This window comes from Erinaceus europaeus, unplaced genomic scaffold (assembly GCF_950295315.1).
Source record: "Erinaceus europaeus unplaced genomic scaffold, mEriEur2.1 scaffold_478, whole genome shotgun sequence".
In the NCBI taxonomy this organism is placed as follows: Eukaryota; Metazoa; Chordata; class Mammalia; order Eulipotyphla; family Erinaceidae; genus Erinaceus; species Erinaceus europaeus.
Window position 1 is genome coordinate 63,768 of NW_026647880.1, and position 20,845 is coordinate 84,612.

The following is a 20,845-nucleotide window of genomic DNA, read 5'->3' on the forward strand; positions in this document are numbered from 1 at the left end:
CCAGGCAGTAGTGCAGTGGGTAAAGTGCAGGTGGCGCTAAGCACATGGACCCACTAAGGATCCTGGTTCGAGCCCCCGGCTCCCCACCTGCAGGGGAGTCGCTTCACAGGCGGTGAAGCAGGTCTGCAGGTGTCTGTCTTTCTCTCTCCCTCTCTGTCTTCCCCTCCTCTCTCCATTTCTCCCTGTCCTATCCAACAACAATGACATCAATAACAACAGTAACTACAACAATAATTTAAAAAAACAAGGGCAACAAAAAGGAAAATAAATAAATATAAAAAAATTTAGGGAATTGTGTGGAACTGTACCCCTCTTATTCTATGGTTTTGTTAATGTCTCCTTTCTTAAATAAATAAAAAAAGAAAAGAAAAGAAAAGAAATTTAAAAGAAGTGCAAAGAAAGGGGCTGGGTGTGGTGCACCTAGTTGAACGCACATGTTATAGGGCACGAGGACCCAGGTTCAAGCCCCTGGTCCCCACCTGCAAGGGGAAAGGCTTTGAAAATGGTGTCTGAATTACCCCGCCAAGAAACAGCAAGAAACTATGAGCAGACACTTCTCAGAGGGGACATGCAGATAGAGAACCGGCACATGAAACAAACACTCGTCATCAGTTATTATCATGGAGGTGCAAACTGAGGTAGAGCTGAGGGGGGCAGGCATGGCGGGCCTGGTCAAGCACACACATCTCAGTGCACAAGGATGTAGGTTCAAGCCCCTGGTCCCCACCTGCAAGGGGAAGCTTCATGAGTGGTGGAGCAAGGCTGCAGGTGTCTCTCTGTCTCTCCCACTCTCTATTTCCCCTTCCCTCTCAATTTTTGTCTCCATCCAATAATAAATAAATAAATATATTTTAAAAGATAGAAGAAATATCCCTTCACAACTGTAAGAAAGGACTAAATATATTGATTGATTGATTTATTGATTGATTGATTGATTGCCACCAGGGTTATTGCTGGGGCTTGATGACCGCACCACAAATCCTCTGCTGCTGGAGGTCATTTTTCCCATTCTTTTGCCCTTGTTGTTGGATAGGACAGAGAGAAATGGAGAGAGGAGGGGAAGACAGAGAGGGAGAGAGAAAGACAGACACCTGCAGACCTGCTTCACTTGTGAAGTGACCACCCCCCTGCAGGTGGGGAACTGGGAGCTCGAACCGAGAACCTTATGCCATTCCTTGCACTTCATGCCACCTGCACTTAACTGGCCACACTACCTCCAGGCCCCAAGAAAGAAGCATCTTTCAGAGGCCAGAAGAGTCAGATGGTAAGTCCCCCAAGAGAGTGCATGCTTCACTGTGCATGAGAGCCCAGGCCAGAGCTTGCATGCGCCATGCAGAAACGCCCTGCAAGGGGAGACGTCCTGGCTGCGGGAGTGCTGCTGCACTGTCTCTTCTTCTCTGCCCACTTCTCTTTCCTGCTCTGTCTCTCAGTTTCTGTCTGGAAGGAAGAGAGTCCATAGGGAACAATAGAGTCAGATGGGTAAACCCAGCAAAGCCATAGCAGTGACAAACAAAATTTTCCAGACTAGAAATGAACAGCAAATACGGGGCTGGGCTATGGCGCACCTGGCTGAGCGCACATGTCGCAGTGAGCAAGGACCCAGGTTCGAGTCCCCGGTCCCGACCTGCAGGGGGGAAAGCTTCACGAGTGGTGAAGCAGGGCTGCAGGAATCTGTCTCTATCCTCCTCCTTCCCTCTTGATTTCTGGCTGTCTCAATACAATAAATAAATAAAGATGATTAAAAACAATTTTTTTAAAAAAGAAAGAAGTAGCAAATGCTGGTGAGGGTGTGTAGAAAGGGAGTCCTTAAACATTGCTGGTAGCAGTGTTCACTGGTCCTGGCTCTGTGGGAGGCAGTACAGTCTCTGTCTCTTTCTGAGAAACTCAGTTAAGAGGAGTAAGGCTTAGTAATGGCAACAAAAAAAATGTCAGAAAAAAGATGGAAAACATTGTGATATATTCACAGTCTAGTACTATAAGGCAACGTTGAAAATGCAACAGCTGTTGCTACCTAAAACAGCACAAAATGGATCTCAAAATCCAAGGCATTTTAATAATGATATATTTACATATTACTGTCCATGTCACTATGTCTCCCTTTTACCTAGTTTTAGGACTGTGATTTCCTTCTTCATGAAAGCTAGTAAGTAGCAGCTATGTTTGGAAATGTGGCCAGATCGGCATGCACAGTGCAGTGCAGCGTTCACTGCCAGGGACTAGAAAGAAACATCAAGCCAACTCTCAGTTTAATTCTCCCCCATCATTAGTTGTACTTTTGTCTTACTCTTCAAGAGTTCTAGCAACCATTTCTGCAACAGGATGTCTCCAGCATGTCAGTCAGCTGGTCAGATAACACAAGTCAGGTTTGTGCTAGTCTATATTCCCATTCCAGCCTCATTTCTTTTTTCTTTTGGGGGGAGGAATATAAATTTTTTGTTAGTGATTTAATAATGATTGACAAGACTGTGGGATAAGAGGGGTACAATTCCACACAGTTCCCACCACCAGAGTTCCATGTCCCATCCCCTCCATTGGAAACTTCCCTATTCTTTATGGGGTGCAAAAGATGGGAGGTCTAGATTCTGTAATTGCTTCTTCTCTGGACATGGACGTTGGCAGATGAATCCACCCCCAGCCTGTTTCTCTCTTTCCCTAGTGGGGTCGGGCTCTGGGGAGGTAAGGTTCCAGGGCACAGTGGTGAGGTCCTCTGTCCAGGGGAAGTCAGGTTGCCAGCCTCACTTCTTAATGACTTTGTATTCCAGGTGAAATTACTTCTATGTTTACAATAATATTTATTTTTCAGGATTGTTATGCGAATTATAAATGATATGTACAGAGTACCTAATAAAAGGTACCTGTTAGCTCTGTTAATATTTTTCCATTGGGAAACCCCCTCGTGGGGTGAAGTGTGATCTCTTGCTTGCTCTCGATCCTTTACTGGGGCTAAATCGTCGATTTCTTTCTAGTGTGCAAGTAAGCTTTTCTTTAGCTTTGAATATGGGAGACAATTAAATAGCCAGTATCCCAAATGCCTTGCAGGTTCATTTGTGCAAGGAGCAGAGAAGTCCATATCCCTGGTCCAAGGCGGGAGGAGTGAGTACGCAGCAGCACTGGTGTGGGAGAAAGGGAACGCCGGCCCAGAGGAGAAAGTATTTTCTGAGTGGCTGGAATCAGTGAAGGAAAACCCTGCTGTTATTGACTATGAGGTGAGATCCAAAAGTGTGATGGGTAGATAGCCAAAGTAATTCTCTAACAGCCCAAATTGAACATCACAAGATTCTCTGTCCATTTTCCTCTCAGACAATAAAAGGGATGGATGTCTTCAGTGAACACACACCAGGACTTTTTTTTTTTCATGTTAAATTAGACACCCATTGCTTTTACTATTGAAACATGCATTCTCTATTTCAGTGTTGAGAATATTGTCAGGCATCACATACCTGGGAGAGGAATTCACTGACTAGGACTGCTCAGTGAACAGTACTCAGCCTGTCTCCACATATACAATAGAGCTGATTCATATATATGTAATAATGAGCATTCCTAAAGTTTTGCTTCTAGAGGGGATTTTAAGTCCTGCTTTTGTTTCTATTACACCTGGGTAAAATTACCAGTGGTAGATTTGTTGTGGTCACATCAAAAGGTCTTTCCTATTATTTATGGAATGCATTGCCCACATGTCAGCCTGATACCATTCAGAGCCAATTCTCCTAAAACAAGGTTACATTTTTTAATCTCCCAAAGAAGTTATTCTGTTCATTTAACTTACACAAAAATAAAGGAGTTCAATCCTTCTGAAAGTGAAGTAGTTTACAGGCAGTGTGAAGTGGCATGAGGTTCTACAAGTGAAAGTAGAAAAAGAGGGTGGGGGGGGTCCGACGGTAGTGCAGTGGGTTAAGCGCACATGGCGCCAAGGGCAACAACCAGCGTAAGGAAGCTGGTTCGAGCCCCTGCTCCCCACCTGCAGGGGTTCACCTCACAAGTGGTGAAGCAAGTCTGCAGATGTCTGTCTCTGTCTTCCCTTCCTGTCTTGAATTCTCTCTGTCCTATCCAACAACAACAACAGCAATGGCAACAATAACAACAACAGTAGCAACAAAATGGGAAAAGTGGCCTCCAGGAGCAGTGAATTCATAGTGCAGGCACTGAGCCCAGCAATAACCCTGGAGGTAAAAAAAAAAAAAGTAGAAAAACAAGATTGAAATCACCCATGTTGGGTACTTGTGCGTCATATACTGTGCTACCTAGTCATCCCTTTGAGATTTAGAAATGTTCATAAAATCAACCCTCTTTGCTCCATTGTGTGTTTCTGTAATTCTTTCATTTATCTTACTGGCAAGTCCCTTTCTCCGTGATCTCCCACTCCATAGTTTCTGATCTGGGTTCTCCCAAAAGTAAATATTATTAATGGGAAAAAAAAAAAAAAAAAAAAGACTACTGAAAACCTCCCTCCATCCTTTTCAGAATTTTTGGCATAAGTCAAACTCCCCGAGGTCTGAGCACAGCACTTCCCAGGCTACCTAACCCTTGGACTCCTACCTCTATTCTTAAATGCATAAGTTTGCTGTTTAATAAATAGCTTGGTTAAGGTCAAGAAAATACTGCTTTACATGAGATTTCTTTCAAAATAGGACTCCGTGGAGAGTCCCAAACACAGCATGACTCTCATACTCTCGGAATAATAAAAACAAGCTCATCTTGCAGGAAGGAACAAAATGCCCCTCCTCGTCAGCAAAGGGCTTTGCTTCTCACTTGAAGGCAGATGCACTTATTCCAAAGTTCTTTCTTTGACACGTTGGGTCTTCCAGACCATGCCTCTCACCTCATGGGACTCATGCGACTCGGGCAGTGATGGCAGCATAGTGCCACCAGGTTGTGACGGAATCTCTTCTCTACCATCTTCCCTTAGCTCGCTCCCATCTCCAACTTAGTGAGGAACATTCCCTGCGCAGTGACCAAGCGGAACAACCTGAGGAAAGCGTACCGAGAATATGCGGCCAAGTTTGACCCGTGCCAGTGTGCGCCCTGCCCCAACAATGGCCGCCCCACCCTCTCGGGGACCGAGTGTCTGTGCGTGTGCCAGACTGGCACCTATGGTGACAACTGCGAGAGACGGTCCCCGGATTACCAGGCTAGTGAGTACCCACAGTTATTGCGGGATGGGGATGGATTCAAGGTTGGTAATTAGTAAAATATACACCTTCTTCAAAGTCGCAAGGAAAATGAACCTGTAAAAACTTAAGACTCCAGGGAGCCGGGCGGTGGTGCAGCGGGTTAAGCGCACATAGCGGAAAGCTCACAGACTGGCATCAGGATCCGGGTTCGAGCCCCCGGATCCCCACCTGCAGGGGAGTCGCTTCACAGGCGGTGAAGCAGGTCTGCAGGTGTCTGTCTTTCTCTCCCCCGTCTGTCTTCCCCTCCTCTCTCCATTTCTCTCTGTCCTATCCAACAACAATGACAGCAATAACAACAACAATAATAACTATAACAACGATGATAAACAACAAGGGAAACAAAGGGGAAAATTATAAAACGATAAAATAAAGACATTAAAAAAAAAGAACTTAAGACTCCAAAGTCATGTTGCCTTGGTGCATAGTTCAGCTGCTACCTTGCCAAGGTGTGACCTTGAGAAAGCTTTATGACCTGTTTACACCACAATATACTCATCCATAACATGGAATTAACACGAGTATCTACCCAAGAGGAGTGATGTGTGTGTGTTTGTGTGTGTGTAACATATATATCCTGTCTCACAAAACAAAAAGACACTATAGAACATGGGAGAATGTTGTTGTAAGCCTCTCATGTATTAGAATGTAAAATGAAGATGACTTAGTCATTGGAATAAATAAAGTCATAGTCAATATTCATACAGGACTAAGTAATTTCATGGTTACCTTATATCACCTCTTTACATAAGCTGACATCAAGTAATAATATATTCTACTATCCTAAAAATATAATTTAATATATATTTCTTTCAGAAGAAGATTTTTACATTTTTATTAGTGATTTAGTAATGACTAACATGATAGTAAGATAACAGGGGTACAATTCTACACAGTTCCCACCACCAGAGTTCCCTGTCCCATCCCCTCCATTGGAAGCTTCCCTGTTCTTTATCCCTCTGGGAGGATGGACCAGAATTCTTTATGGGGAGCAGAAGGTGGGAGGTCTGGCTTCTGTCATTGCTTCTCCACTGGACATGGGTGTTGGCAGGTGGATCCACACCCCCAGCCTGTTTCTGCCTTTTCCTAGTGGGGCAGGGTTCTGGGGAAAAGAGACATGAAGTTTCTGACACACTGCATCTGTTTTCACGCTTACAGCATATACATGTTGCTGCTGGTGACTGAAAATGATTCGTAACTGTTATGAGAAACAGGGAAGAGCAGACAGTTGGATAATGTGTCAGACCTTTCCAGCAAGAACCTATTTTAACTCTCATAGTAGCTCTATTTCTGAGGGAAACAACTTGGTCTGACTTCAAAGACCAAATTCCCTCCCTTGCGCGGTGTGAGTGGCTGGGTCTCCCCTGACTTCCAGATGCGGTGGATGGCAACTGGGGCTGCTGGGCTTCCTGGAGCACCTGTGATGCTACTTACAAGAGAGCCAGGACCCGAAGCTGCAACAACCCATCCCCCCAGCAGGGAGGGAAGCCCTGTGAGGGAGAGCAGCGGCAAGAGGAAGACTGCACGTTTTCAATAATGGAGAACAAGTACCGATGGGGCCGGGGGAGAAGGGGGCATTCCCACACCCCACTACCAAAACCCAAATGAATGAAGTGATTACCCTACTCCCAAGCAAAGACGTACACTTGGGAGGTGGGTGGGGCAGACAGTGGTGCACCTGGCTAAGTACACACATTACAGTGTACAAGGACCGGGGTTCAAGCCTCAGACCCCCAAGTGCAGGGGGAAAACTTCACAAGTTATGAAAGGGCTGTGGGTGTCTCTCTTTTCCTCCCTATCCCCCCCAATTTCTCTCTGTTTCTACACAAAAATAAATTAGAAAGGAAGGGAGAAAGAAAGGAAGGTAGGATGGATGAAAGAAAGAAAGAAAGAGAGAGAAAGAAAGAAAAAGAAAGAGAGAGAGAAAGAAAGAAAGGAAGAATGAAAGAAAAAAAGAAAGAGTTAAAAGGAAGAAATAGACTGGTTTGTCCTTGCACAGAATGTTAGTGAAGCAGTAGGTCTACTGCTGCCTCTTTCTCGTTAATGTTTCCTATTTTAAAATATAATATATACATATTTACTGTGTGCCTGTGCCTACATATAACTATATGGTTCTACTTGTAAAGACGTACACATAAATGAATGTATATGAATATACACACATACTAACCCCTCCCTTATAGTGGACAACCATGTATCAATGATGATGAAGACATGCGTGAAATAGACCTTCCTGAGATAGAATCAGACTCAGGGTGTCCTTCACCACTTCCTCCAGAAAATGGATTTATCTGGGTAAGATTTTCCCTTCCTCGTTTCAGATATGGTATTCAGAATTACAGCTAAAACATATGCATTTCCTTTTGCTTAGAGTTATTTAACTATTTCAGTGAGTCTTTACTGACTTAAAAATTGTGATGATCTGGGGGGGGCGGGTGGTAGCGCAGCGGGTTAAACGCATGTGCCACGGAGCGCAAGGACTGGCGCAAGGATCCTGGTTTGAGCCCCCGGCTCCTCATCTGCACCACCTGCAGCAGATGTGGCAGCGGGGTCACTTCACAGGCGGTGAAGCAGGCCTGCAGGTGTCTGTCTTTCTCTCCTCCTGTCTCCATTTCTCTGTCCTATCCATCAACAACAGCAATGATAACAATAATAATAACAATATCAAGGGCAACGACAAAAAAATGTAATGATCTGTAGAAATGTTCTACTACTCTCCCATCTTGAATTACCTGGAGATACCGCCAGATGCAGTTATAAGACCAAAGGAGAACAACTTGCTTGTGTTCCTTGGCATGACTAATTTCATGATAAGTAGAAAGTGGAACTTGAGAATGATTTACGTTTGGATGAGTTTTCAGAAGCTGCAACTAAGTTCTAATTACTTATTTTTGATTCTAAGTAAATAAATCCCCAATTTGATGTGCATTATCAAAGAGACAAACTAATCTTTTTTTTATTTACTTATTTATAAAATGGAAACACTGACAAGACCACAGGATAGAAGGGGTACAATTCCCACCACCAGAGCTCCGTGTCCCATCCCCTCCCCTGACAGCTGTCCTATTCTCTATCCCTCTGGGAGTATGGACCCAGGGTCACTGTGGGATGCAGAGGGTGGAAGGTCTGGCTTCTGGAATTGCTTCCCTGCTGAACATGGGCGTTGCCAGGTGGATCCATATTCCCAGCCTGTCTCTCTCTTTCCCTAGCGGGGAAGGGCTCTGGGGAAGTGGGGCTCCAGGACACATTGGTGGGGTCATCTGCCCATGGAAGTCAGGTTGGCATCATGTTAGCATCTGGAACCTGGTAGCTGAAAAAGAGTTAACATACAAAGACATACAAATTGTTGATTAATCATGAACCTAAAAGCTGGAATATTACAGATGAGGATTTGGGGTCTCCATTTTAGAAATAGCTAGAAGGTCTATTTTAGGTACATTCCAAAGGGCCCATGACTTTACTAGTTTTTGCCTCATCCTGACATCTGATATGCAGGGAGACCCAGGTTATTGTCTGAGGAGATGATGTCATGGCTGGAAAAAGGGTTAAAAAGGATCAATCTAGAAAGCTAGATTGGGAAGACAGTAGCTCCCACATATGGGAAAAGTGTATAAACATTGTTGACTGTAAACCCCATCGATTTGATCTGGGGCCCATATTCAGCACAGGAGCCTATGTGACCTCTGCATCCCTGTAGCTCTTGTTTTCTGCGGTCATCAGCAGGAAAATTCTGACTTGCACCAATTTCAGGACCCACCTTCCTCAAAGACAAACTAATCTTAACTTTCTGTAATGACTTGCAAGGCTAGAAATTTGTGGAACTCTTAAGCCGTCAATACAGTTTAACTGTATTGACATCAGCTGGTCAAAATGAATGATCTTATCTTTATTGGTAAGGCACAGTAAGTTTATATGATGAAAAAGAAACTGAATTTTATCCAGACAGATCTGTTACTCTGCACACAAACTTTCAGAAGACATATAATATTTAAAATTAATCCTAGTAAGACTTCCTCTTAATTTTGCTTCTTCTGTAATTTCAACTTGCATAAACTCAATCAAGTTTCTAAATGAACCATTCTGGCAACTGAATCATAATTATGATCAGAGCTACACAGCTCTTGTTTTGCTAATACCAGCAAATAAATATTCACACAGTCTAAGCTCATTTCTTCCGTGTTCATTTTTCCTCTGTCCATCTGTGAAGTTCCAGGATAATAAAGCAAATCTTTTCTAAATTTTATTTATTATTGGAGAGAGAGATATTGAGAGGGGAGACAGAGATAGAGAAGGAAAGAGACGCCTGCAGCCCTGCTTCAACTGGTGAGGCTTATCCCCCTACAGACGGGGACCAGGAGCTTGAACCTGGGGCCTTGAACACTGTAATGTGTTGAGGCTTATCCCCTACAGATGGGGACCAGGAGCTTGAACCTGGGGCCTTGAACACTGTAATGTGGTGAGGCTTATCCCCTACAGACGGGGACCAGGAGCTTGAACCTGGGGCCTTGAACACTGTAATGTGTTGAGGCTTATCCCCTACAGATGGGGACCAGGAGCTTGAACCTGGGGCATTGAACACTGTAATGTGGTGAGGCTTATCCCCCTACAGACGGGGACCAGGAGCTTGAACCTGGGGCCTTGAACACTGTAATGTGGTGAGGCTTATCCCCTACAGACGGGGACCAGGAGCTTGAACCTGGGGCCTTGAACACTGTAATGTGTTGAGGCTTATCCCCTACAGATGGGGACCAGGAGCTTGAACCTGGGGCCTTGAACACTGTAATGTGGTGAGGCTTATCCCCCTACAGACGGGGACCAGGAGCTTGAACCTGGGGCCTTGAACACTGTAATGTGTTGAGGCTTATCCCCTACAGATGGGGACCAGGAGCTTGAACCTGGGGCCTTGAACACTGTAATGTGGTGAGGCTTATCCCCTACAGACAGGGACCAGGAGCTTGAACCTGGGACCTTGAACACTGTAATGTGTTTGCTTGACCAGGTGTGCCACCACCTTGGCACCCATCAAGTAAATATTTTTCAGGTAATAAACTTTAATTATATCTCTCCCTTACTACCTCCCCACTCCTCTCAATTTCTGGTGTCCCTATCCAATACATAAATACACATATATATTTTTTAATCTGTGATCTGTTAAACCATGAATGGCAGTTCGTCAAGTGAGTTGCATGTGTCTGAGTGTCTGGGAGGGGTGACGGTGACTTTTCGTAAGGACATGCAAACAGGATGCGCTAGGTTGGAAAGAGAGATCTCCGGAAGTTGTGACAGAGAAGACAACAAGACTCTAGTTGTGTAGATACAGAAGTCAAGAAGTCAAAAGAATCCTTGTTGAAAGAAAGGCACTTAAACTTTATTCATAGCCTTAATAATCGGATGGTTTCTGTGATGATTTTAGAATGAAAAGAAGCTATACTCAGTTGGGGAAGAAGTTGAAATTTCCTGCCTTACTGGATTCAAAACTGTTGGCTACCAGTACTACAGATGCTTACTAGACGGGACCTGGAGGCAAGGAGATGTGGAATGCCAACGTGAGGAAAATATTTATTTTCCACTATTGTGACTTAGTTTTTTATCTGAATTCTCTTTATTTATTTTATTAGTGACTTAGTAATGATTTTAAAAACTATTGGATAATGGGGGTAATTCCACACCACAGTAATTTTCCCAAAGTGACTTTTCTAAAGAATCTATGTGCCCAATATAAGGAATGATCACACCCTTATATCAGTGAACGTTCACCATTTTTATTAGTTTTGGTAGAAATGTTTAGTGAGTCAGAAAAAAATGGGTTATTTGCTCAAATTAAATTTCAAAGTATCTTCCTATTTCAGTTCCATTCACACAAGACTACAAAGTGTAACACCGAAAAAAAAAAAAATCAGGAAGTCTGTCAAGTGCATCTAAGCGTGGATAGTGGTCTTGCCTGCTGCACAAGTTGATCTAGTCCTTAGAAGATGATGTAGTCTCTGTGTGTCAGCAATGGGGTTATACGTGAAAGACAGTTTTCTCCCTCGAGAATGTTCATTCGCTTCCTCTGCTGATTAACAGAGGCTGAGTTTGTAGTCTTCACGTACGCTGTGCATCATAAAGTCAAAATGCAATGCAAGCTGACTTCACGAGGCGTGGCCTTTAATAGCAGCTGCTGCGAACCACACCCCTGGTCCATCCACTAGTTAAAGGAATGGAAAGTCACCTGGCAACTTGCCAAATTGCAACTGAGATGTTTTTTTAATGTTTATTTATTACCTTTTGTTGCCCTTGTTGTTTTATTGTTGATGTCGTTGTTGGATAGGACAGAGAGAAATGGAGAGAGGAGGGGAAGACAGAGAGGGAGAGAGAGACAGACAGACAGACACCTGCAGACCTGCTTCACTGCCTGTGAAGCGATTCCCCTGCAGGTGGGGGGCCGAGGGCTCAAACCGGGATCCTTGTGTCCGTCTGCAACTGAGATTTCTTAAGAAACTCTCTTAGCCCTGGGCCCATATTAGCAAACAGTGAAGATCTTAGGTATCTAACACTTCAAATGGCTCGACTAGAAAAGGAACAACAAAGAGACCAAGAAGTCAGCAGGAAATAATAGTCAAAATCAGAGTAAAATAGAAGCCAGAAAGGTGATTCAGAAGAGTAATGAAATCAAGAGCTATTTCTTCAAAAGGGTCAATTAAAAAAAAAAAAACACTGGCAAACAAGATTTAAAAAGGGTCCCCTGGAACACAGTGGCAGAGAACCTAGTGGGGGGCGTATTGTTATGTGGAAAACTGGGAAATGTCACTCATGTACTACCTGGTGTCAACTATAAAACATTAATTCCCCAATAAATAAATTTAAATAATAATAATAAAAGAGGTAGGTGAAAAAGATACACTGAGTGTCTCCCAAACAGGAGATAAAGAGTCTGGCTCCTGGTTAAAAATCTATGTGTGGTGGGAGCCGGACAGTGGTGCAGCCGGGTTAAGTGCACGTGGCATTAAGGGCAAGGACCAGCGTAAGGATCCGGGTTCGAGCCCCGGGTCCCCACCTGCAGGGGAGTCGCTTCACAGGCGGTGAAGCAGGTCTGCATGTATCTGTCTTTCTCTCCCCATCTCTGTCTTCCCCCTCCTCTCTCCATTTCTCTCTGTCCTATCTAACAACAAACAACATCAACAACAACAATAATAACTACAACAAGGCTACAACAACAAGGGCAACAAAAGGGGAAAAAATGGCCTCCAGGAGCAGTGGATTCATGGTGCAGGCACTGAGCCCCAGCAATAACCCTGGAGAAAAAAAAAAAAAAGGAAACACTGACTAAACCATAGGATAAGAGGGGTACAACTCCACACAGTTCCCACCACCAGAACTCCGTATCCCACCCCCTCCCCTGACAGCTTTCCTATTCTTTATCCCTCTGGGAGTATGGACCCAGGGTCATTGTGGGATGCAGAAGGTGGAAGGTCTGATTTCTATAATTGCTTCCCCGCTGAACTTGGACAACCTGGTTTTTCTAATATGAAGGCAGCATTAAGGTTGAAGTCATGCGGTGCAATAAATCATATTAAAGCTATCACTTGGCCTGCATAAAATCTGTCTCTGTTCACTGAATATTCTATGCTACGACCTAAGCAAGTCTGAGATGTTTCTCTCCATACAGGGACAGAGTGTCTCAAGCCAGCTGTACAGGAAATGCTAGAAATCTCACCATTTCAGAGATCATATAAAATTGGTCAATCCATTGAGCTGACCTGCCCCAAAGGGTTTGTTGTTGCTGGGCCATCCAGATACACATGTGTCACAGATTCCTGGACACCACGGATTTCAGACTCACTCACTTGTGAAAAAGGTGAGTAGCAGTTCAAAATTCTGGGGTCTGCTAAAGAGGTGACTCCTGAGGCTGGTAGTGTAGCTTCTACCACTGTGTTATTTCTGGAGTCTTTAAGGGGAGGGAATGTGAAGCAGAAGACTGTTGGCAGTGAGTTATGTCATATATATCTTTTATTTTTGGCCAAAGCACTCAGTTCTGGCTTATGGTGGTGCAGGGGAGTGAACCTGGGACTTTGAAGCCTCAAGCACGAGAGTCTCCTTGTATAACCATTCTGCTACCTATCCCCACCCACTATGTTATATTTCACCCTGTGCTGAGGTCAAGAAAAAAAACCTGGATTTTTTAGTCAACCTGGACATTTTACAGCTTTGGAGAATAATGTCAATTTTCTTTTTCCAGTATGTGAAGTTTTAGGCATCAGGGAGATCAGCTATAAGCACAGATCTAAAAGTGTGACCTCCTCGGCACCAGAGCAGCCTTCTGGACTCTGTCTCCTAAATAAACCAAGAGAGAAAGAATGAGTAAATCTTTTGAACTATTTAATAAAGATAAGAAAACTCTAACTTAGAGAAATCAGAACGAATGATTCACTGAAAAGTTGGATAATGTAGAGAAAAATAAAAATAGTACACATAGGGGTAAGCATTTTATTTTACCTTAAACCATAGAATCAATACACGTTTGCAACAGTCTGTTGCCTTCAGACCAAGTCTTTTATTCCTCTTTATTTCTTTTATTTTATTTTATTGCCAACAGGCTTATCATTGGGCTTCAGTACCAGCACTACAAATCCACCTCTCCTGGCAGTCATCTTTTCTTCCTCTCTTTCTTTCTTTCTTTCTTTCTTTCTTTCTTTCTTTCTTTCTTTCTTTCTGTCTGTCTCTCTACTATAGTTGATAGGACAGAGAGAAATTGAGAAGGGAGGAAAGATGGGGAGAGGGAAAGAAAGATAGACACCTGCAGACCTGCTTCACTGCTTATGACGTCCCCTCCGCAAGTGGGGAGCCCAGGTCCTTGTACATGGTAATATACATGCTTAATGGGGTGTGCACTACCTGACCCCTCCAGACTTTTATTCATAAAGGTTGTCTTGATTAGATTTCCAATGTTTACTTATTTATTTCTCTCTTTTTTGTTGCCATCGGGGACCCTGGGGCTTGGTGCCTGCACAATGAATCTCCTGGTGGCCTTTTTTTTTTTTTTTTTTAGAGAGAGAGAGACAGAGAGGAAGAAATAAAGAGAAACACCTACAGACTTGCTTCTCCAGTTGCAGAGCTTCCCCCTAAGTGAGGAGGGTGGCATGAGTCTGGCCTCACTCATACCACTGGGAGCAAGAGTAGTTTTGTGAGCTGGGAAGAGGATGCCGCAGTGGTCCTTGCAGGTGGCAGTGAGGGACGGCAGTTTGTCTAGAGAATGTGTTGCTTCATGGACATCTAAGCAAACTTCCAGTTTCCATCTTCCAGATTTTTCTACATGTTTGCTCAAATAATGGTCAATTCTTTATCAGAGAACCATTGAGAACTCGTATACTTGAGGGGGCTGGATGGTAGCACAGCGGGTTAAGCACACATGGTATGAAGTGCAAGGACCGGCTCAAGGATTCCAGTTCGAGCCCCCGGCTCCCCACCTGCAGGGGAGTCGCTTCACAAGCAGTGAAGCAGATCTGCAGGTGTCTGTCTTTCTCTCCCCCTCTCTAGCTTCCCCTCCTCTCTCCATTTCTCTCTGTCCTATCCAACAACATCGATGGCAATAACAATAATAGCGACAACAAAATTGGAAAAACAATGGCCTCCAGGAGCAGTGGATTAGTAGTGCAGGCACTGAACCCCAGCAATAACCTAGAGTCAAAAATGATAATAATACCTTGAAGTTCTGACCAAGATATTGCCAAGGAGATGGCCTCAATATTCTCTCCTGAATTTCAGGCTTATCACTAGCAACCCATGATGATGATGCCTGTTTCTCCTCTTTTTGTTTCAGATAGTCTCACAAAATTACAGGGTGACTGTCAACCGGGACAAAAGCAGTTGGGATCTGAATGTGTTTGCATGTCTCCAGAAGAAGACTGCAGGTAAGAGGTGTTTTATGGTCTGTATTTGGTTTTGTTTTTATTTATTTACTTATTTATAAAATGGAAATAGTGACATGACTATAGGATAAGAGGGGTACATTTCCACACAGTGTTCACCATCAGAACTCTGTATCCCATCCCCTCCCCTGACAGCTTTCCTATTCTCTGTCCCTCTGGGAGCATGGACCCAGGGTCACTGTGGGATGCAGAAGGTGGAAGGTCTGGCTTCTGTCATTGCTTCCCCGCTGGACATGGGCGTTGGTCTGTATTTGGAAATTGGTAAAGCAGTCTAGTAGAGGAGCTTCTTGTAGCACAAACATAAATCATGTTAATTCTTGACATAAGTAGTACCCCCCATATGTTTTTCAATTCTTTGGGGTAGCAGATTTTCTAAGTATCTCTCAATCCAGTTTGTTGGTTTATGAAAATTACCTCATTCTGGTTATAAAAATGTGTTCTTGGACAATTTTTAGCTTCAGACTCAATTATTCCAAAGCTTCCTTCTTATCCTTAAGAATATAGCAAGGTGTGACTTTAAAGCTTAGAACTGGAAAAGTGGGATGTGTGTGTGTGTGTGTTGTTGTTATTTGCTTTTTTGGGCTGAACTCTACCATACAGTCTATCGATTCCTCGCCTAAGCCTCCCCTTTCATAGTGATTGGTTCTCGTGTTCCTCTGTGCTGCAGATAAACAAGTTATTGGAGGCACATGATGACTGATTAATTGATTGATTGGTTAGAATGTCACAGTGTCTTCTTTTTCTTTTTTTTAATTTCTTTATTGGGGGATTAATGGTTTATAGTTGGCAGCAAAACACAATAGACTGTGCATGCATAACATTTCCCAGTTTTCCACATCACAGTTCAACCCCCCCTCAGGTCCTCCTCCCCCATCACATCCCAGGACCTGAGCCCTCCCGCCCAGCCACCCCCGAGTCTTTACTTTGGCGCCGTCCACCAACTCCAGTCCGAGTTCAGCTTCGTGTTTTCCCCTCTGATCCTGACAGTGTCTCTTCTTGACATCAGGGTTATTGATAGGACTTGGCACACACCTTCCTTCCCAGAGACACTCTTTATAATAGCCCAGAAGTGCAATCTCACGACCTCCCCAAACACCCTCACTAGTGGGAGCATGGAACCTGAGCCTTGATCCTTGCTCGTGCCAGAGTCTGTGCTCTGTGGGGTGGCAAGATGTGAGCTCTGTGGAGGGAGTGTTCCGCTAGCTACTCCATCCTCTCACACACGCCCCTACCCAGAACCCCACACTCCTACACCACACCACACCCTTTTAGCTTCTCGCTGCTAAAACCACCACCCCACCCCATGCAGAAAATGACCCTCTAGAGATGACTAACCACAATCACATTGCCCATTGGGCCCAGAGGAAGCTTCTTTTAAGAATGGACCTCCTTCCCACCCCCCATCCTATGATTTTGTTAATGTCTCCTTTCTTAAATAAATTTTTAAAAAATGTAAAAGCATTACTAAAAAATTGTAAAAATTAAATCTTTGTAGCAAAGTGAAAAAAAAGAATCACTCCTTTGTATATACACTTTTTATTTTTAAATTACTTTTAACATTTTTATTAATACATAAATAATGATTTGTAGGACTGTAAGATTACAGAAGAATAATATCACAACACACCTACCACCAAAGACCTGTGCCTAATCCTCCAAATTATATTCACCACAGTTCTCACAAAGTCTTAGAGATAGTTTGTCTCTCTCATTTACATTATTTATTGCAGTTCATGTGTTTTAATTATAATTGTATCAGTTGTCAAATCACTGTAATTTAGAATGGCCAGTGCAATGAAAATAAAAGACATTTAAATACTGAAAAAAAAAAAAGAAAGGATCTCCAGAACTGTCTAAACCTGATTCTTTCCAGAGCCTCTTTCTTTTTTTATTTTATTTTATTTTTTTTTATTTAAGAAAGGATAAGTTAACCAAACCATAGGGTAGGAGGGGTACAGCTCCACACAATTCCCACCACCCAATCTCCATATCCCGTCCCCTCCCCTGACAGCTTTCCCGTTCTCTATCCCTCTGGGAGCATGGACCCAGGGTCATTGTGGGTTGCAGAAGGTAGAAGGTCTGGCTTCTGTAATTGCTTCCCCGCTGAACATGGACGTTGACTGGTCGGTCCATACTCCCAGTCTGCCTCTCTCTTTCCCTAGTAGGGTGGGTCTCCAGAGCCTCTTTCCATAGTCTTTACTCCCTGCTCTGCTGTTGAATGTGTTCCTGATAGTGGGCGACCAGACAGTCTGAGCTTTTCCATACTTACAAAGTGGGTTTTGTTGGTTTGTCTGTCCTGCCGATGAGCAGGTTATCTTTGGAAACAGTTCTGACAGTGGTCCACTGATAGGTAACTTGGGTCGTGACACCAGAAAAGTATGACGTGTAGAATTTAATCTCTCAGCTAAAGCTTTCTGGCCACTAGTTACCGCTTGGTAGCACAGCTTAACTTAGAGATTCCGCAAGTTACCCAGGTATTGACTAAACAGCTCGTGTTCTTAGTCATAATGAAGACATTACTGAAGAAGTGTATCGCGGGGGACATGTGGTGGCGCACCTGGCTGAGCACACGTGTTACCCTGCTCGACGATCTAGCCCCCCGGTCCCCACCTGCAGGGGGAAAGCTTTGCGAGTGGTGGAATAGGGTTGCAGGTGTATCTCTATCTCCCGCTTCCCTCTCAGTTTCTGACTTGTCTCTGTCCAATAAATAAAGCTAAGAAAAGCACTAAAAACAAATTAAAACTCTATTACAGTGTAAGACTCTGATGCTGTAGTTAATAAATAGGGCTAAGGGCAACAAAAGGGAATAAGTAAATAAAATAAGTATTAAAAAAATAAAAATAAATAAATAGGGCTAGACTTATCAGAATTACCTTGACAGTCTAGCCAGGATCTCAAGGGAGCGCAGATGCCAAAGGGAAGAGACAGAGCAGCACTGGAGGACTAGACACAGGAAGGAGGGAAGGAGGCAGAAAATTTGAGGAGGACACTGGGGGTAGTTTTAACATGTTGAGCGGATTAACTACACACCTCTTCTCCTCCAGTCTTCATCGATTGATGCTTTTGTTTTTTTTTGTTTGTTTGTTTGTTTGTTTCTGTTGGGCAGCCACTATTCAGAAGAGCTCTGTGTGTTTGATGCAGACTCCAGCTACTACTTTACCTCATCTGCTTGTAAGTTTTTGGCTGAGAAATGTTTAGCTGGTCAGCAGCTCAGTTTTCTACACATCGGTTCCTGCCAAGAGGGTCCACAGTTAGAATGGGGCCTTGAAAGGACAAAGCTTTCATCCAACAGCACAAAAAAAGAATCCTGTGGCTATGACACCTGCTACGATTGGGAAAAATGCTCAGGTGAGCTCCAGTGGGGATGCTTTAAGTCTTGTCTCGATGAATAAGTCTTATTTGCACTTAGACCTGTTCTTTAGAATAGCCTTTCAGTCACAGGAGATAGCAAAATGGTTATACAGGAGGACTTTCATGTCTGGGACTCTAAAGTCCCAGGTTCAGTCCCCCTCACCACCATAAGCCAGAGTTAAGCAGTGCTCTGGTAAAACAAAACAAAATAAAATAAAATCACCTTTTTTTATTCAAGGGTGATATCTTTTAGTGTTAAAAAAAACTTATAAAGTGATTTAAGTGGAAAGAAAAAACATATAACCCACCTACGGATGGAAATAACAGTTTTAATAATCTTCGCACCAATGTCTATTTTTTAAAATAATTTATTTCTTTATTTGGGAATTAATGTTTTACATTCAACAGTAAATACAATAGTTTGTACATGCATAACATTCCCCAGATACCCATTTAACAATACAACCCCCACTATGTCATTCATCATCTTTCATGGACCTGTATTCTCCCCACCCACCCCAGAGTCTTTTACTTTGGTGTAATACTCCAATTCCATTTCAGGTTCTACTTCTGTTTTCTTTTCTAATCTTGTTGTTTAACTTCAGCCTGAGAGTGAGATAATCCCATATTCATCCTTCAGTTTCTGACTTATTTCACTCAACATGATTTTTTCAAGGTCCATCCAAGATCGGCTGAAAACGGTAAAGTCACCATTTTTTACAGCTGAGTAGTATTCCATTGTGTATATATACCACAACTTGCTCAGCTACTCATCTGTTGTTGGACACCTGGGTTGCTTCCAGGTTTTGTCTATTACAAATTGTGCTGCCAAGAACATATGTGTACACAGATCTTTTTGGATGGATGTGTTGGGTTCCTTAGGATATATCCCCAGGAGGGGAATTGCAGGGTCATAGGCTAGGTCCATTTCTAGCCTTCTGAGACTTCTCCAGACTATTCTCTACAGAGGTTGGACCAATTGACATTCCCACCAGCAGTGCAGGAGGGTTCCTTTGACCCCACACCCTCTCCAGCATTTGCTGCTGTTACCTTTTCTGATGTATGACATTCTCACAGGAGTGAAGTGATATTTCATTGTTGTCTTGATTTGCATTTCTCTGACAATCAGAGACTTGGAGCATTTTTTCATGTGTTTCTCGGCCTTTTGGATCTCTTCTGTGGTGAATATTCTGTCCAAGTCCTCCCCCCATTTTTGGATGGGGTTATTTGTTGTCTTGTTGTTGAGTCTGGCAAGCTCTTTATATATGTTGGTTATTAAACTCTTATCTGATGTATGGCATGTAAAGATCTTCTCCCATTCTGTGAGGGGTCTCTTGGTTTGGGTAGTGGTTTCTTTTGCTGTGAAGAAGCTTTTTAATTTGATGTAGTCCCATAGGTTTATACTTGCCTTAGTTTTCCTTGTAATTGGATTCTTTTCATTGAAAATGTCTTTAAAATTTATGCAGAAAAAAGTTCTGCCAATATTTTCCTCTAAGTATCTGATAGTTTGTGGTCTAACATCCAAGTCCTTGATCCACTTGGAATTTACTTTTGTATTTGGTGAAATACAGTGATTCAGTTTCATTCTTCTGCATGTTTCAACCCAATGTTTCCAGCACCATTTGTTGAAGAGACTCTGCTTTCCCCATGTAATAGTCTGGGCCCCTTTGTCAAAGATTAGATGTCCATAGGTGTGGGGCCTCATTTATGGGCTCTCAATTCTATTCCACTGGTCAGTGTGTCTGTTCATGTTCCAGTACCAAGCAGTTTTGATGACAATGGCCCTATAATACAGTTTGAGATCTGGGAGTGTGATTCCTCCGGTTCTGTTCTTTTTCCTCAAGATTGTTTTGGCAATTCTAGGTCTTTTCTGGTTCCAGATAAACATTTGTAGCATTTTTTCTATTCTCCTAAAAAATGTGCTTGGGATCTTGATGGGGATAGCATTAAATTTGTAGATGGCTCTGGGTAATATATTCATTTTGATGATGTTAATTCTTCCAACCCATGAACATGGAATATCTTTCCACTTCTTTGTGTCTTTTTCAATTTCTTTGAGTAGTGATTCATAATTTTCAGTATATAAGTCTTTCACTTCTTTGGTTACGTTTACTCCTAGATATTTTATTGTTTTTGTTTCTATAGAAAAAGGAACTGATTTCTGGATTTCAATTTCTTCTAACTTAGTGTTTGCATAGAGGAATGCCACTGACTTTTGAATGTTAATTTTATAGCCTGACACATTACTGTATTGCCTGATGATTTCCAAAAGCTTCTTGCTGGATTCCTTAGGTTTTTCCATGTATACTATCATGTCATCTGCAAATAAGGAGAGTTTGACTTCTTCTCTTCCAATCTGTATGCCTTTAATTCCTTGCTCCTGCCTGATTGCTATGGCAAGAACTTCCAACACTA

General features: G+C 43.0%; 1 protein-coding gene across 1 annotated transcript in view; it reads left to right on the forward strand.

Annotated features, from left to right (window-relative positions):
- Window positions 1–18,486, forward strand: part of C6 (complement C6) — a 51,429-nt gene extending 32,943 nt beyond the window's left edge. The window contains exons 10-17 of the mRNA XM_060184487.1: window positions 3,040–3,206; window positions 4,910–5,135; window positions 6,547–6,718; window positions 7,355–7,466; window positions 10,585–10,717; window positions 12,820–13,008; window positions 14,971–15,061; window positions 18,186–18,486. Of these exons, the coding sequence (XP_060040470.1) occupies window positions 3,040–3,206; window positions 4,910–5,135; window positions 6,547–6,718; window positions 7,355–7,466; window positions 10,585–10,717; window positions 12,820–13,008; window positions 14,971–15,061; window positions 18,186–18,471 (1,376 nt within the window). The 3' untranslated portion in view covers window positions 18,472–18,486. The remainder of the gene's footprint in view (window positions 1–3,039; window positions 3,207–4,909; window positions 5,136–6,546; window positions 6,719–7,354; window positions 7,467–10,584; window positions 10,718–12,819; window positions 13,009–14,970; window positions 15,062–18,185) is intronic.
- Window positions 18,487–20,845: the final 2,359 nt, after the last annotated feature.